General features: G+C 37.5%; 1 protein-coding gene across 2 annotated transcripts in view; it reads left to right on the forward strand.

Moving 5' to 3' along the window:
- Positions 1–425: 425 nt before the first annotated feature.
- The window catches only part of LOC107593974 (calcium-binding and coiled-coil domain-containing protein 1), a 43,263-nt gene continuing 28,358 nt past the window's right edge, over positions 426–15,330 (forward strand). The window contains exons 1-6 of one of the 2 annotated variants that reach the window (XM_016283890.1): positions 426–493; positions 4,783–4,935; positions 5,023–5,125; positions 6,510–6,712; positions 8,528–8,740; positions 8,919–9,067. In XM_016283890.1, coding sequence (XP_016139376.1) covers positions 4,804–4,935; positions 5,023–5,125; positions 6,510–6,712; positions 8,528–8,740; positions 8,919–9,067 — 800 coding nt within the window. In that variant the 5' untranslated portion in view covers positions 426–493; positions 4,783–4,803. Of the gene's footprint in view, positions 494–2,730; positions 2,882–4,782; positions 4,936–5,022; positions 5,126–6,509; positions 6,713–8,527; positions 8,741–8,918; positions 9,068–15,330 lie in introns of those variants that run through there. The other variant, XM_016283889.1, reaches the window with a different exon arrangement.

Below are 15,330 nucleotides of genomic sequence, written 5' to 3' on the forward strand. Positions count from 1 at the left end.
AATTAAACAAAAAATGTTTCATTTTCTCTCATTTCAAAATGTTTGAAGTAAAACTAAAAACATGCAAATGTATAACCTTCTACACCAGTAATGATTATTATAATGCATTTACAATGTAAGCATCATAAAATTATGATAAAATCTGTTCAGTGTTCTGAGCACAGCAAACATATTCATTGGCTTGCCAGCTGAGAGTAACTAGGCAAAACATGGTAGATCCATGTTAATACAGATTACAAAGGTCTGATTCGTTGAAAAATTACCAGGAAAATTCAATAGCTGTCATCCTATATGTTTTGCAGTATCTATAAAACAAGCAAGTGGTATCACTGACCAGTTTAGTAATGAGATGATAAAATGACTGGCCAACATAAGTCTGGCCTGCATCAGACCTTCTCATTGATCTCCTCAAAAACACTTGACATGGAGCGCCTGGGAGGAGGAGCGAGGTTAGGAGTGTCATGGGCCTGAGGGAGACACGTCATCAAGCAAGGTCGGTAACACACTGTCTGTGTGCCATTAATCACACGCCTCTGCCCTTCCCCCCTTCCTGCCTGCCTCTCACGCAGCCTTCGACGCATTTCAGCCAAGCTCACTCTGTTAAAACAATCTCAGCACCTTTATTAGGCTGCCTCATTTACTGCCTGCATGCAATTACAGGCTCAGGGTGGCCATCTTGTTTGCAGTGGCCTCGGCCACATTCCTTGCAGTGCGAACTGGTCCTGATGCCTTAAAACACAAAAAATAAGGTGATATTTTGATCAGTGGTTAAATTAATTTAATCATTTTGAGGCTGATTTAGAGAACTCAAATGTGCAGGCAGGCAATGCAATGGACAGCACTGTAAGATCTTAAAATAGTGAAAGGTTCACTTAAGCCCCAAATCTTTCACATCAAAGGCATATGAGTGTTAAATCGGCACTTCATTTAGAATGTATATATCACTTTGACCTCTGACCTCCTAATAGCACCATGAGACCTGAGTGTTGTATGTGCCAAATTCCTCAAGAAAGTTATTCTCCAATATAATCATTCATCCATTTAAGCATGCCACAAATATGAGAGATAACATGCCTGGCTGATCCAAGCTATTAATCCAGCTTTATGCAAAAATAAAGTGGAATTTTACTTCTAAATTGTAAAGAAGACACTGATACACAACGTGATGTGTGACAACGCTATTTTAAACATTATGGGCATTCATTTTGAATTGTTATAGTGTAAATAAAGAAATATATTAATTTGTTGGATTAAGCCTAATCATGTTTTCATTCTAATAAAAAGGAAGATTATATTTTAAGAAATAATAATATATTTAAAGATAACCATTTACACCACAACTCTTCCCTCTTAATAGTGCGTTTCCTAAAAGTATACTGCCATCTGGTGTTCATAACGAGAACATCAGACAACTAATGTTTTGGAAAAAGGAAATGTCTCATCAGCTCGAATATCTCTTTCCATGAACTGTTTTTTAAATGTATGCTAAATCCTTTGTTTTTACACGGATTGAGCTGACAGTTAGAACAGCCTATTTTAAGTGAATCTAAGTGTGGGAGACAAATATTTGTAGGAATTATTGAAACACGATAGGCATTTAGCATCTGCTTTTCAGCTTCACAGGCAAGCATTCTAGTTTCAAGTTTCTGTGAGTCAGCAAGAAATGTAAAGTGCTGTTTACGCAAGCTGAATGTGTGTGTGCCTACTGAGACTCAGAGCAGAATAACACTGAAAAGATGTCGTTTAAGGACATTAGGTTATTGCAGACATCAGTCAAGCATGGGGAGAGACAATGTAGACCATATGTCTGACTCAGGTGCTTTATATTATGTATGCGAATATTACTATATTCTTTTTTATTTTTTTTTTATTTTTATTATGCAAGTAAGGAATGTGACAATATTTACAAGTGCCAAATACATATTATATAAAATCTCTCTTGCAAACCTGAAACATTCGAATCCTTTTTTTGAACCGGATCTTTTTAAAGAATCTTTCGAAACTGTTTATTACAACAGAACGACCGAATCGTTCTAAACGAACTGAATCGGGTCGAGCGGTTCTCGAGTCAACTAAACAAGACACATTTCCAGTTCGTTACAAATCCACGAGTGAGCTGATAGTTTGAGCATTTGAAGTGTACCTGTTTTAAGGCTACTTCAAGTTTAAGGGGCTAACTAGAAATCAACCAATTAATCAATAAAACACAGAAATACAAATAGAACATTCTGCACAAGTTTACTCCATGCATGGCATTTGTATGAACACACATTCAATACAATACATTCAATTGCATTTTACTACTATAAATAGCATTTTTAGTCGAGACGTATTTGAATGAATCATTGCATTGTTGTTTTAGAATGTTCGAAAGAACCGATTCGCGAAAATGACTCAGACCTCCCATCACTAGTTCATTTCGCAATCGCGTTGCTTTTCTCCATGCGTTCCTGACGTACACCTATCACATTGGTCAGCAGTTGATTGACACATTTATTTAACCAATAGAAACCAAGTCGATGAATCCGATGAGAAATGTGAACCAATCAAAGCTCCAATAGCTGTACCGTTACCATGACGTCTGACTTTTCACGTCGACCTTCAAAGCGTCGTCGTTACAGATGGGGATTTTAGTTTTTTTCAGTATCTGAGCCATGATTCAGAACCAGTAATGGAACATCATTTCCCACAATGCACCGAGACCTCCAGAGCACCCATGCGTCTGTTTTTATTATTGTTGTGAGAGGTTCGTGGTACAGCTCATCTCGGCGAATGTGTCGATGTAAATTGAACTTGTCATCAGTCTCATACATGTTTTCTCCTTTATCACCGAGCATCGTTTTCCAAGAAGACATTGTTCTGATTATCTAAGCTAAATCGGGTGAGTTTTGTTATACGACGGTTGCGGTTCTTTCCACAAAGGGAGAAAAAAAGGGGGAGAGAAAAAATGCAGCATGTTCAGTAGCACGCAGCTACTGTAAAGACAAAAAGCATGCCATGTTTATAACATCCCATCTCATTTGAGGCAGTCCCAGGGAATGTGTATTGACTATTACAGTGTTATAATGTACTTTTTTTTTTAAATTACTGTAACAAAATGTCATATCTGCTTATGCATTGTTTTTCTTGTTTTGTTGCCACGCTGTACCGAGTAACTTGAGATCGTTTCTAACTTTGGGCCTCGCTTGCAATAGCCATCCACGATTGTTGGCAATGCAAAAGTATTAGTTTTATTTCGTAAATCAGTAAAACAGATAAACAAATGAGTAAACTATTGTAGCAATTATTGAACTATTGTAAGCATTATTTTTTATGATGCCACAACAATCTGGTGTTACGTGTCAAGTAATATTTAAATACATTATATTAGTGTGCATCTGTTGTTTTTCAGTTTTAGTTTTTACTCAATTCACCAACTATTTTACTTTAGATGAGTCATATCACGAGGAATCAAATTATCCATAATCTTGCAAAATAAAATAAAAGATTATTTGATTCCTCATATCACGAGAAATCAAATTATCCATAATCTTGCAAAATAAAAGAAAATAAAAGATAATTTGATTCCTCATATCAGGAGGAATCAAATTATCCTTAATCTGGTAAAATAAAATAAAAGATAATTTGATTCCTCATATCACGAGGAATCAAATTATCCTTAATCTGGTAAAATAAAATAAAATAAAAGATCATTTGATTCCTCATATCACGAGAAATCAAATTGTCCTTAATCTGGTCAAATAAAAGCATTGAAGCTGCAAGTTTCTGACATCAGACAGATGACGTCAGGAAACGTCCTTGGCCTGTTCATGAAGAGTCTAAATATGGAGTGTGTAGTTTATTATGTGGTGCTAATGATGAACCCACCTGTCATTGCTTGTAATCCATACAGTTCACAAAGTCAGTCACAGCATTTGTGGCACCCGACAGCCTGTCACAAATGCTCTCTAAGAGCTGATGTGTGTCCGACTAAGAAAGTCTGCACTTTCACATCAGTCATCTGCAGGAATTCGGCATCTAGTTTAATAAAAACAGTTCCTCTTCACTTGCACAACACATTTACCTCACCCCTACTGTGCTCAATAAGTCTTGATAATAATGTCCATACAACTTCGTGTGGACTAATTAAAGCCTGTTTACAATTACTGTATATTGTATATTTGTGAATGTGGATATAGACAAATGGGGAATACATATAGATAAGTACACAAATACAATCTTAGAAATAAAGGTTCCAAAAGGGTGAGCCATGTTTTTTTTTCTGTGTGAAGAAAATTGTAATCTAAAAAAAACTTTTTCCACTATAAAGGAACTTTTGAGGAATGTAGAGGTTCCACGGATGAAGTAATGAAATGTTCTTTACAGATCCATAGATGTAAAAAAACAAAGAACTTAGATAAAATATGTGGCTATAGCATATTCAAGTTGTATTTATTTATTTTAAAAAAAGAGAGATTATTGCTTTTGACCTCAGTTATATAGCCAACTTCTACAATGGTATAAATGGCATGACTATTAACTTTTTCTTAACATCAGGATTTTGTAGATTTTTTTATTTTGTATGCATTGTTTTTCTTTTCATTTTTAAACCATTATTTCAACTTTGTTGCAGTTCGATGGCCAATTACATTTTTTTGGGGGAAATACCCATATTTCACATAATTTCTCAAATAAGAAATTAAAACGCCATAAAACTACATGTATAATAATTAAAGAATGAGATAAATGTTTTCTGAAGTAGTTTTAGATGGCATGCCAATTATCATTTTAATATTTACCCAGGTGCATCACTATTCTGTTGCCATGGAGAAGACATGGGGGGTGGAGTTTCGCAATGTTGGAAGTTGCTACTTTCCTCAGAGCAGAGTGGACTGCCACTATACCATCAACCCACAGCACACATGGGCCAGTAATGACTGGATTGGACTATTTAAGGTAAGAGACAGAGCCATCTCCAGGTTCTTCAGCATTGATGTAGCTCTTTTGCTTAATTGAATTTGTTCTGTTTCCTTTTACCCTCAGGTTGGCTGGTCATCAGTAAAGGACTACCATACGTTTGTTTGGGCAGTTGCTCCATCCAGCTACAAAGAGGGGACCTCTGTCAACTGCTGTGTTAATTTCCAAGGTCTCTGAAGCACTGATTTGAGTGTTCAAGCCCTCTTGAAAGTCAGCTGATAGTCTCAATACAGTATGACTAAAGAATAGATTGGTTTAGGGAGATTAAAGGAGCTAATTACAGTTTCTTGCATTGATTCACCCAACTGCTGGTCTCATTCATTGAGGTGCATTCAGTACATTAGCAAATGTTCCTCCTCGAATGGCCTGTGAAGTAGATAAAATGCCACAAAGGAATTTGCCTGTAGTTAGTTATTAGTAGGGATGGGCAGGATGCTCCCAAATTACCCTAGATTGTCTTGCTTCTCTACACATTTTTGTGTAGAGTTGACGATGCTTTAAAAATAATGATTTTAGAGAAACAATTTATTTGAAAAGGTTTTCTCTTGCTATGCTATAGCGTGCAGTTCTGTCAACACGGTAAAACCCCACAACAGCCATTACATTTTTGTGTGCGAACATATCAAATTTTTTCAATATTCAAGGCTTCCCTATAGCCAGAGACAACTCGGTGACTAGCTGATTTTTGAAAAGCACATCTGTAGTTATTAGTTTACAGTGTGGACTCTATATCCTTCTTTTAAAGTAGCATTCATTACCGTTCAAAAGTTTGGGGTCAGTAACATTTTGTTGTTGCTTGTTTGTTTTTGATAGAAGTCTCTCATACTCACCAAGCCTGCATTTACTTGATCAAAATGCAGTAATACTGTGATACATTTTAAAAATGTAATTTACTCCTGCAATGACAAAGTTGAATCTTCAGCATCATTACTCCAGTCTTCAGTGTCACATGATGCTTCAAACTCATTCTAATACACTGACTTACTGCTCAAGAAACATTTCTGATCATTATCAATTGTGCTTATTAATATTTTTGTAGAAACAATGTTTTATTTAATGATACTTTTTTTATTATTATTTGATGAATAGAAAGTAAAAAAATAACAGCCATTTATTTGAAGTCAAAGTCATAACATTATAAATGTCTTTATGGTCACTTTTCATCAATTTAATGCATTCTTGCTGAATTAAAGTATTAATGTCTTTCAAAAGAAAAAATTTAAATCTTTAAAAAAAAATCTTACTGACACCAAACCTTTTGAATGTTAGTGTAACTTTTTGCGAGCGTGTGTCTGTGAAAGTGTCATCTGGGCTGAGATTTGCATAGTGCAGAATTGGCAGCATTGTAATTTGTGGTGAGTAATGGCGATGTAGACAGAGTGCATTTATGACTTCAGAGAGAACATTAGGTCATCAGCAGTGCCCCAGGCTTCATGTGGTTGTCTATAAAATCTCCAAACTTCACTCACTATGAATAACCAGACAGGAAATATTCAAATATGCTTATAGTTTTGTTGGCCTTTCATAGCTTCCCTCTTCCCTTCCCTCTTCAGCTTCTTACCTACCAGGGCCTAGTGCCCAGCAGTACCAGTTTGTCTATGTGGATGGAAGGGGAGAGGTTTGTTCTTGCAGCACTGCCTTTATCTTCTCAGCCCCAAAGCCCTTTGAGGAGCTGGTGACTCTGGAGGAGGAGGGTCAGGGGGAGGAAGTGGGTGAGGACATGTTGCTGGTCATTCCAAGAGCCCAGCTACTGCAGGTCAGAGGCTCTCAAAGAATATGCTAAGACTCTAATTCAGTCCATCATTTCATATATATATATATATATATATATATATATGATATACCGGTACTTCTGTTTATTATATAATTGTTCATACTTCATGATTTTTTTGTAATTAAATAACGTGCCATTTCACTGTATTTTTGAACTTTAAATGTTTCTTACTTTTTTCCTAGCAAGTTTGAAATGTTTACAGTAATACAATAAAAGTTACACTGTTGTTTGGGCAAGAAAGGGTAAAAATGCAATAGAGAGATGTCCCAGTTTGTAGACACTTATCCACAGAAGGCTATAGACCTCAAGACAGACAGTCTCAATTTAACATTGCCACAATGTGTGGGTTTGTTGTGTGGTTTAAAAAAATCACATGAACAGTTTTAGACGCCAAATAGTCTGTGTTGAGCTTTCCAACCAAGTCAATAATGCTGTTTTTTTTTTTGTTGTTTTTTTACTGATATAGCAATGTTGCTGTCTTATATCTCATACAGTTTTTATTTGATTGACTGCAGAGGTAGTCTTTTTTAACTATTTGTGAGAAAAAAAGACATTTAAGATAATTATTTATATATAACCACACTAAACTTTATTATTAATTGTAAGATAAGATCATGTATTTAAAGGTGCAGTAACTTATGGTTGTTTAACCCTCTGTAAAAATGGCAAAAGCAACTCCTTGCAGTCACATGGAATATCCAAGCAACCGCCATGCAATGCATTATCAACTTCACTTAAACTTCAATGAATTTCCCCTGCTCAGGTAGTAGGGAGCAATGAACACTGTGTTATCATATCGATCGGAACACAGTTCATGCATGTAGCTCTCTTCTAACGAGCTGGTTATCTGAATCGGGTGTATTAACTAAGCGAGACATGCAAAATACATGCGCGAGGACAGGAATTGGGAACCGCTGGGCTACATCATGTGTCATTAACCGGTGAGAAAACTTTAAAAGTACTACAATACCAGGAAGGAAGATCGGGTTGTTGATGTTTGTCTGCCATTCTCGCTCTGTCTGCACAGCGTGCGTGAACGCGCTGATGACGTATCCTGTCTGCGCGAACCGGGTGTGCAGAGGTATGCTAATACATACGTTGACAGGCAGGTAGGAAAGCCAATTAAAATGCTCGGACCGAGCATTTTGATTGGACAAACATTTCTTGGTCCTACGCCTTCTATATAAATACAGATAAATACATTTAGACCACTTAACTTAATGACTGCTATCGGGATGTGAAGAGACTTTCAACCAGCATAACAAAACAAATTTCTGAAGACAATCACCTATTGAATTACTTGATCTGCCACAATAATGTTTTCACAGCAAATATTGATATTAGGGATGTCAATTTTCAATCATTCCCATGATCGATCGTCGTTTAAATTAACAATAAACCGATTAACCCCTATCCGGAATGCTGATTCCCTGCTGACTCATTTTTCTTTAATCTTTCCCTGTCTAGCTTGTACTTATTTGAACAATGCTTGAAACTTGGTATTACGAGCACTTCATGTGTCTATTTGCCACAATAAGATGAATCGCTTGATGTATTCCCCAATTGTAAGTCTCTAAATGAAAAGCATCTGCTAAATGAATAAATGTAAATGTGAATTTTCTTATATATATATATATATATATATATAATTTACTTAAATGATTTTAGCAAATGACTGCAATATAACAAAGAGTGAAAAATTTAACGGGGTCTGAATACTTTCCGTACCCACTGTATATGCACAGTCATGTGAAAAAATGCCTTTGATTAAACTTTCTCTGTCATTTTCCTTAACAGAGTCGTCTCCAGGAGTGTTTGAAGGAGCGTGCTGATCTGCTCCAGGCTCTGGAAGCAGTAGACCAAAACGTGGAGAGGGAGAAAGGCAGGAGAGAGAGAGACAGAGGCTCCTGGGAGCAGAGCCGCAAGGAGCTGGAAAGGAAGATCAGCGAGCTGAAGGAGGAAGTGAGAGAATATAGGGAGAAAGTAGAGGAGATGAAGAAGAAGCAGAAGGTAGTGTAAACACTCATTCCATCAGCCTGTGTGGTCAGCCCTGGGTCACAGTTGTGTGTATATTTTGCCTTTACGGTGGTGTATATGTTCACATACACTGACAGAAAGCTAACTGCTAAACGATTTTTAGTGTTACGCTTTAGTGTAAACACCTCACCATCACACCTCTCTTTTTTAGGAAGTTGAGGATTTAGGTGAGGCCCTGACAGAGGAGAAGAGAGCCCTGCTGAATCAAAAAGAAGCTAATGAGCAGCGAATCAGAGAGCTAGAGGAGGACATTAAAGTACTGACCCAGAGAGGCCTGGAGAGAGAGACTGACCTAGAAAGGTGAGAAGCTTTGTGTCTCTTAGGCCCTGTTTACACTTGGTATTAAGATGCGTTTTGGTCGATCGGATCACAAGTGGACAATGAAGACACATACCCATTTACACCTGGCGTTTTAATCCGTCTCTTCTGTCCACTTTCGACCACTTCTGACCAGATTACCCCCCGTGGTGCTGATTACGTCAAGAGGATGGGTGGATCCCTCTGTCGGCGTCAAAACACGAGCAAGAGGGCTAACGTTATCGCACACTAATATTACGTCTGCTTGTACCAGGGTTCCCACACCTTGGTTAACTTCAAATTCAAGGACCTTTCAAGAACTTTCCAGGTCCAATACCCTCAAATTCAAGGACTTAATCAGGGTGTCTACATATATGAACAAGTTAGATTTAAGACTTTTTAAGACCTTTTTAATACCACATATATAATGATGACTTGGCATATTAGCAGACAATATCCCATACGAAATATCCCCACAAAAGCACCGCATGACCAAGATTTCTGGCGGTGTAAACAATTTATTCCGAAGCAATATTTTATCTGTGTTCTGTCGGCTTTTACATTAATCTGCATATTTTTTATATTAACCTCAGCATGTTATTTACTTTTATAAAGGCCATTTTTTAAACCTTATTAAATGTATGCATCATATTTCATGTCAAATTCTTACAATTGATCAATAGATTCAATTTACACTAAGGCTGTTATCAAACAAATTAATTTACATTGCACAATTACAACTGCATTAATGTTATGAGATTAATGTTTTAAATGCAATTTTGAATATACAAAATGGAAATGTTGGGGGGGGGGGGGGGATACATACTTTTAAACATACTAACCCCGCCAGTAGGTGGCGGTAAGTCACTTAATGAGTGTGTCTAGTGACACATTCATTCAACCGTTTGCTGAATCATTTAGTAACAAAACACCGCTGCCTGTTGTTTGGAGATTGCGCTATACTTCTGCTGTGATCTTTGTTTGGAACTATTTTAGTTGGTGAAACAGAACAAAACAGTCAATACTGTGTCTAAAATGTAAGTAACCTAATTACGTGACTACTCAACTACTTGCTTATTGAGGTGAAACAGAACAAACCAGTCAATACCGTGTCTAAAATGTAAGTAACCTAATTACGTGACTACTCAACTTCTTGTTTATTGAACTAAAATCAATTCGACAATTAGCTCCCTTGTCATAATGTTGCTTAACTACATCATGTTATAAATAAAAAAACTTAACATTTTGAATTTTTACCTCAGTAGTTTCTTCTGTGAGTTTCTTTGTGTCCCGTTCAGCTCTTTTGCTCATTTCATACACTCATTTGATTTGATTTCTCCATAAAAGTCTTACAAAGAAACAGGCAGCACGAGCCTAAATAGCGCGACCTTGATACCAGAAATACACTGTCCATTATCAATCGCTATTTACGTTGAATGTAATAAATTCAGAAGAATGATTCTTGCGTTTCGATGCTTCACTGGTTATTTTTTTAATCATCTTTGGTGAGCCAAATATCTTAAAACTTGCATTTTCCAGGCATCACATTTCAGTGATTTCAGCCTATTTTTTGCAATGTTTAACGGTGTGTGTGTGTGTGTGTGTGTGTGTGTGTGTGTGTGTGTGTGTGTGTGTGTGTGTGTGAGAAACGTTGAGGTACCATCGTAGTAGTTTCGTGCGCGCGTGAACATCATGGCAACGTACAACACAAAGTACCTCACGCGGGAAACACTTAACCCATAAATGCGCGTAACTTATGTCAAGTTCACACTGCACGATTTTCAAAGACGTCGCATCACTGTTGGTTTCACACTGAACGACTATCTGGGGTAGCATTCAGTTGTTGCGGTGTTCACACTGCACGACTTTAATAGGAAGAATCGCCGACAGCTCTGTCTGGTGCAGGGTTGCCAAGTTTTCGCTACAAAACCCGCCCAATTACTACTCAAAACTAGCCTGAAAATAGCCCAATTGCTTTCGAGGGGGTCCCCTAGTAAAAATCGCGTTCGGGGGTAAAATACTAATTTTTTTGGTGGGGTTCTCCTGGTACAATTCACATTCCAGGGCCTAAATATCAGTTAAATATCAGTTAAGTCGCTTCAACCTGCTGACATAAAAAACAACCGGCGGCAATCGCAGATTCGGCAACACTGGTCCGCAAACTACGTTTCATATAACTCTTCCCCGAACTTCGCGCTGCCCTGTATCTTGGTCTCTCATTGGCTGTAGGTCATCGCCGATGTGTTTTTCAGTCAGAACTGCAAAACCTGTCGGCGAGTGAAAAATCGGGCTAAAATCGTGCAGTGTGAACTCGGCATTAGGTTACGTCCACACAAAACCAGAGCTTTCCCTATCTGATCTTTTTTTCCCCCTCATTTCAAGAAATATCTGCGTCCCCACAAAACTGACACAAAACGATGTAGTATACATGCCAGACCAGTATGTGGCGCTGTAATTCTGCCACAGAGATACACTAAAAACGGAGAAGAAGACTTGGACTATGCGCATAAACCTTGCGCGCGGTATACAAACAAACATGGAACAATACATTTATTAATCTGTGTCAATGTTAGTTAAAAAAAAGGGGCCTAAGGTAAATCAAGCAAGCTAATATGAATAGGCCACGAAGTCTTGGCGAAATAACACATTAGCGGACCAGAGGGAATAATATGGATTTTTTTCCAGAAAACTTCTTGCACAAAATAAATTCAAGCACTTTCAAGGACCTGTATCTATGTTTGCTTATTTTCAAAAACTTTCCAGGGCCTTGGAAAAAAAATTTCAGATTCACAAACTTTCAAGTATTTCAAGGACCCGTGGGAACCCTGTTGTACTTACTGCTGTTGTTTCTTTTTGTGTTATCAGAAAATAATACTTCTGATTCGGCCCATCGAAGTTTAAATCCCATCTGATACGTCCTTGTACGTCTCGCAATGATTACACGTGTATTAGGTCAGTAGGCGGAGCGTAGGCGGTCTTTTGTGGCTGCTCGAATGCATTCGATCACATGCTACACTACGAAAGCAATCCGGTCGAAGGCGTTTTTGACTACCTCTGGAAGTGGTCGAAAGTGGATGAGCTCAAAACGTTTCACACCCCGTGTACACCTGTATTTACCGTTATCCACTTGTGATCCGATCAACCAAAACGCATCTTAATACCAAGTGTAAACAGGGCCTTAGTTCTTGAATGTAGGGATGGGTATTGATTTAGACTTCTCAGTTTGATTTGATTCCAATTCATTTGGGTGCATTTCAGTTATAATGAAAATTTTTACTCTCTGGTGATGCTGTAAATTATGTAGGGCAGTGGTTCAGACTAATTCAATTAGAATTTAGATTCTAATTTAGATTTCCATTTAGAATCAGCTCATAAGAGACATTCATTTAGGAAATCAGGCTACAATGGCAGCTATAATAGCAGTCACATTCTATGTTCTTGATTAGTGATGCACTGAAATTTCAAAAATAGTTCTGAAGGGCTGAAATTATTGACTGAAACAGTTAGCACTTCTCTGATGACTCTGGTGTCAGCGTCTATTTCGTGCACAAACTGTGGATAAGATACAAATGGTAAACATGTCAGCTGTGTGGATGCACTTTTCTGTGACCAAAAATGATGCTAGAGTAGAAAAATATAACATTTGTTTGGCTGAAATATGGAGAAGTGGCTTGTTGCCAAAGAACTTTACTACAACTGGTTCATCACTGATAAACAAGACAACTTGAATGCCATACCGAGTTTAATTACCAAAATACAAGGGTTGGGTATAGTTTATTTTTTTTTTCGAGATACCGGTGCCAAATCAATACTTTTAAAACGGACTGGTGTTGTGGAGTAAAAAGGTTCTCTTTTGATGGACAACAGGTTTAGAAATGTGAATACAAGGGAGGTTTAGCTTTAGGCATTTTAATTTAAGCAGGTTTAGCTTAGTTAACGGAAGGCTACCTGCTGCCGTCAGAGCAAGTGTAATTACTGCAGGCACGTGCTCCTCGAATGCTCTCATTTCCCGAGTTGTGCTTTTAAGTCGGAATGTGAAAACAACATGGACACTCTCATTACTACAAAGATTTGTTGGATTTGTATTATTAGAGCTTTCCGACTTGAGTTCACATGCATTTTCTCAGTCAGGAAATAATTTTTCATGTGCGGTGCCGGTGATGATGCTTCTTACGACCATTTTGATGCCATTTTGTGTGTATTTGGCTGCTTAAGCGCAACAAGCTTAGCTTTTACACACAGAAAAGCGCCTCTGGAGCATGCAAGTACCGAATGGCTTAAAAAGGTGTGAAAATAATACATTTTTGTGACAATGCAACAATGATTGATTAGGCAAGTGACAATTCTGTCAACTGTACCAAAACGCGAGCGAAAGTCTTGCATCGCAGCGTGCAGCAGCTCTAGATGCGCCGATGTGAAGAGAAAGTCAAAGAGAGCGGACGCGGTACAACTGAATCACTCACGCTGTTTTCAAATGACTGATTTGATCTGATGGTTTGTGTGGATTTATTTACTCATCTAACCTACACACTATATTGAATAAATGTTTTGCAGGAATTTCCCTCATTTTATAGTCGAAAGCTGCAGGAATGGGTAATGCGATGTATGCGCAATCCCGCACCGAAATTCAGAACCTGATTAAACATAATTCTATTATACAGAGAATTGTGAAATAGATTTCCATGACTTTTCCAAAACCTTCTGGGTTTATTTTATTTTTCCAACATTTTCCAGGCCTGGAAGTTGCGGTTTTAAAATTCCATGACTTTTCCAGGTTTTTCCATGACTGTACAAACCCTGAATGTGACGATCAGGTGTGGTTACCTAATTCAGACTAAATCAGATGGGTGGATCATTTATTTGAAGCTAGTACACACATATATTATGTAAACAAAAACTTTTATTTTGGATCCTTTGACAGCACTAATTTTAATGCATTACTATTTTTGGTTTTGATTCACTAAAAATAACCCATAACAGCTTATAAGAGTTATATGTTTGTGATTCAGACTACATTGGTTGTATTGTAAGCTTACTTACAGCTGCTATTAGCATGTATCAAATTTGTCTCCAGTGACCACTTGTCATCCAGTTTCCTCAAGATTTTCTCTTAATTTCATGACTACATACAGTGGGGAAAAAAAGTATTTAGTCAGCCACCAATTGCTACACACATACTACATAATTATCACTGCATGTTGATGACTTGTGCTCTGAATTGAGCATTTTTTAAGCTCTACCTATTCTGAAAAGTTTAAAATCATTGTTTTGCTGCAGTCAGGGCCGTTTCTAGGCATAGGCGAGCTAGGCGGTCGCCTAGGGCGCCACCAGCTGAAGGGGCGCCAATGAGCGCACGTACTGGCACTTTTAGCAGGGTTGTGATAAAGAGTGGCACGGTCACCCTGAAATATGACTGCCGCCCCCACTGGATCCCCCAACATTATTGGGCAAGAGTACTGTCAATCTGACGATGCATGTATGCCACTAGATCAGAGTGCTGTCAATTGCTGCCTGATTGTTGCATGCAAAGTTTGCATTTGGAGCGCTCAACAACGCCATTAGATCAGTGGGCTCTGTCAGTGCTTTGGCAAGGTAACACTTTTTTTTGCCATGCAATAAAGCCAATTTAAAATATTGATACAGTAAATAAAGTGCACAAAATCAGTATTTTGTTTAGGCAGTATTTGTGGCACATAGGGGAGAGCGTCACGTTATTTAAAGGGGACATTAACGCGTTAACGAGTAGCTAATGATTAAGTAGCTGCATTGGTTACTTTTATGCCACTGATAAAGCTTTTATATGTAGTTTGGGGTAACAAAGGGGTTTTATAGGTTTGAAAGAAATAATAATGCAATAACTGACACTTTAAATCAAGAAACTACAAAAAAAGTTTCAAGAAACAACAAAAAAATTGAACAAAAAACAGATAAAGACAAAAAAATAGCCATTGATAATATCTAAACAATATGTAGTAGTAAAGTATATAGTAGCCCAATCAAAATGTAATAAAATTAATTTATGTGTGATTTATGTGTAAATTATGTGCAATGTCTTAGCCACTAGGGATTGTTACATAGGGCTATACAGGCATCTAGTGGCAACACAATAATATTACAGATACTAAATTGTGCAAAATGTTTATCTTAACAGTCAATTTACAAATAATGCATTCAGATTTGTGGAACTCAATGCACTGAATCCCCACAAATTAGTGTCGTTACTATGACAACCAATTTGAATGTGACAAGCAACTGGTGTCTGAAAA

The sequence above is a fragment of the Sinocyclocheilus grahami genome, unplaced genomic scaffold (assembly GCF_001515645.1).
Source record: "Sinocyclocheilus grahami isolate Dianchi unplaced genomic scaffold, SAMN03320097.WGS_v1.1 scaffold178.1, whole genome shotgun sequence".
Classification (NCBI taxonomy): Eukaryota; Metazoa; Chordata; class Actinopteri; order Cypriniformes; family Cyprinidae; genus Sinocyclocheilus; species Sinocyclocheilus grahami.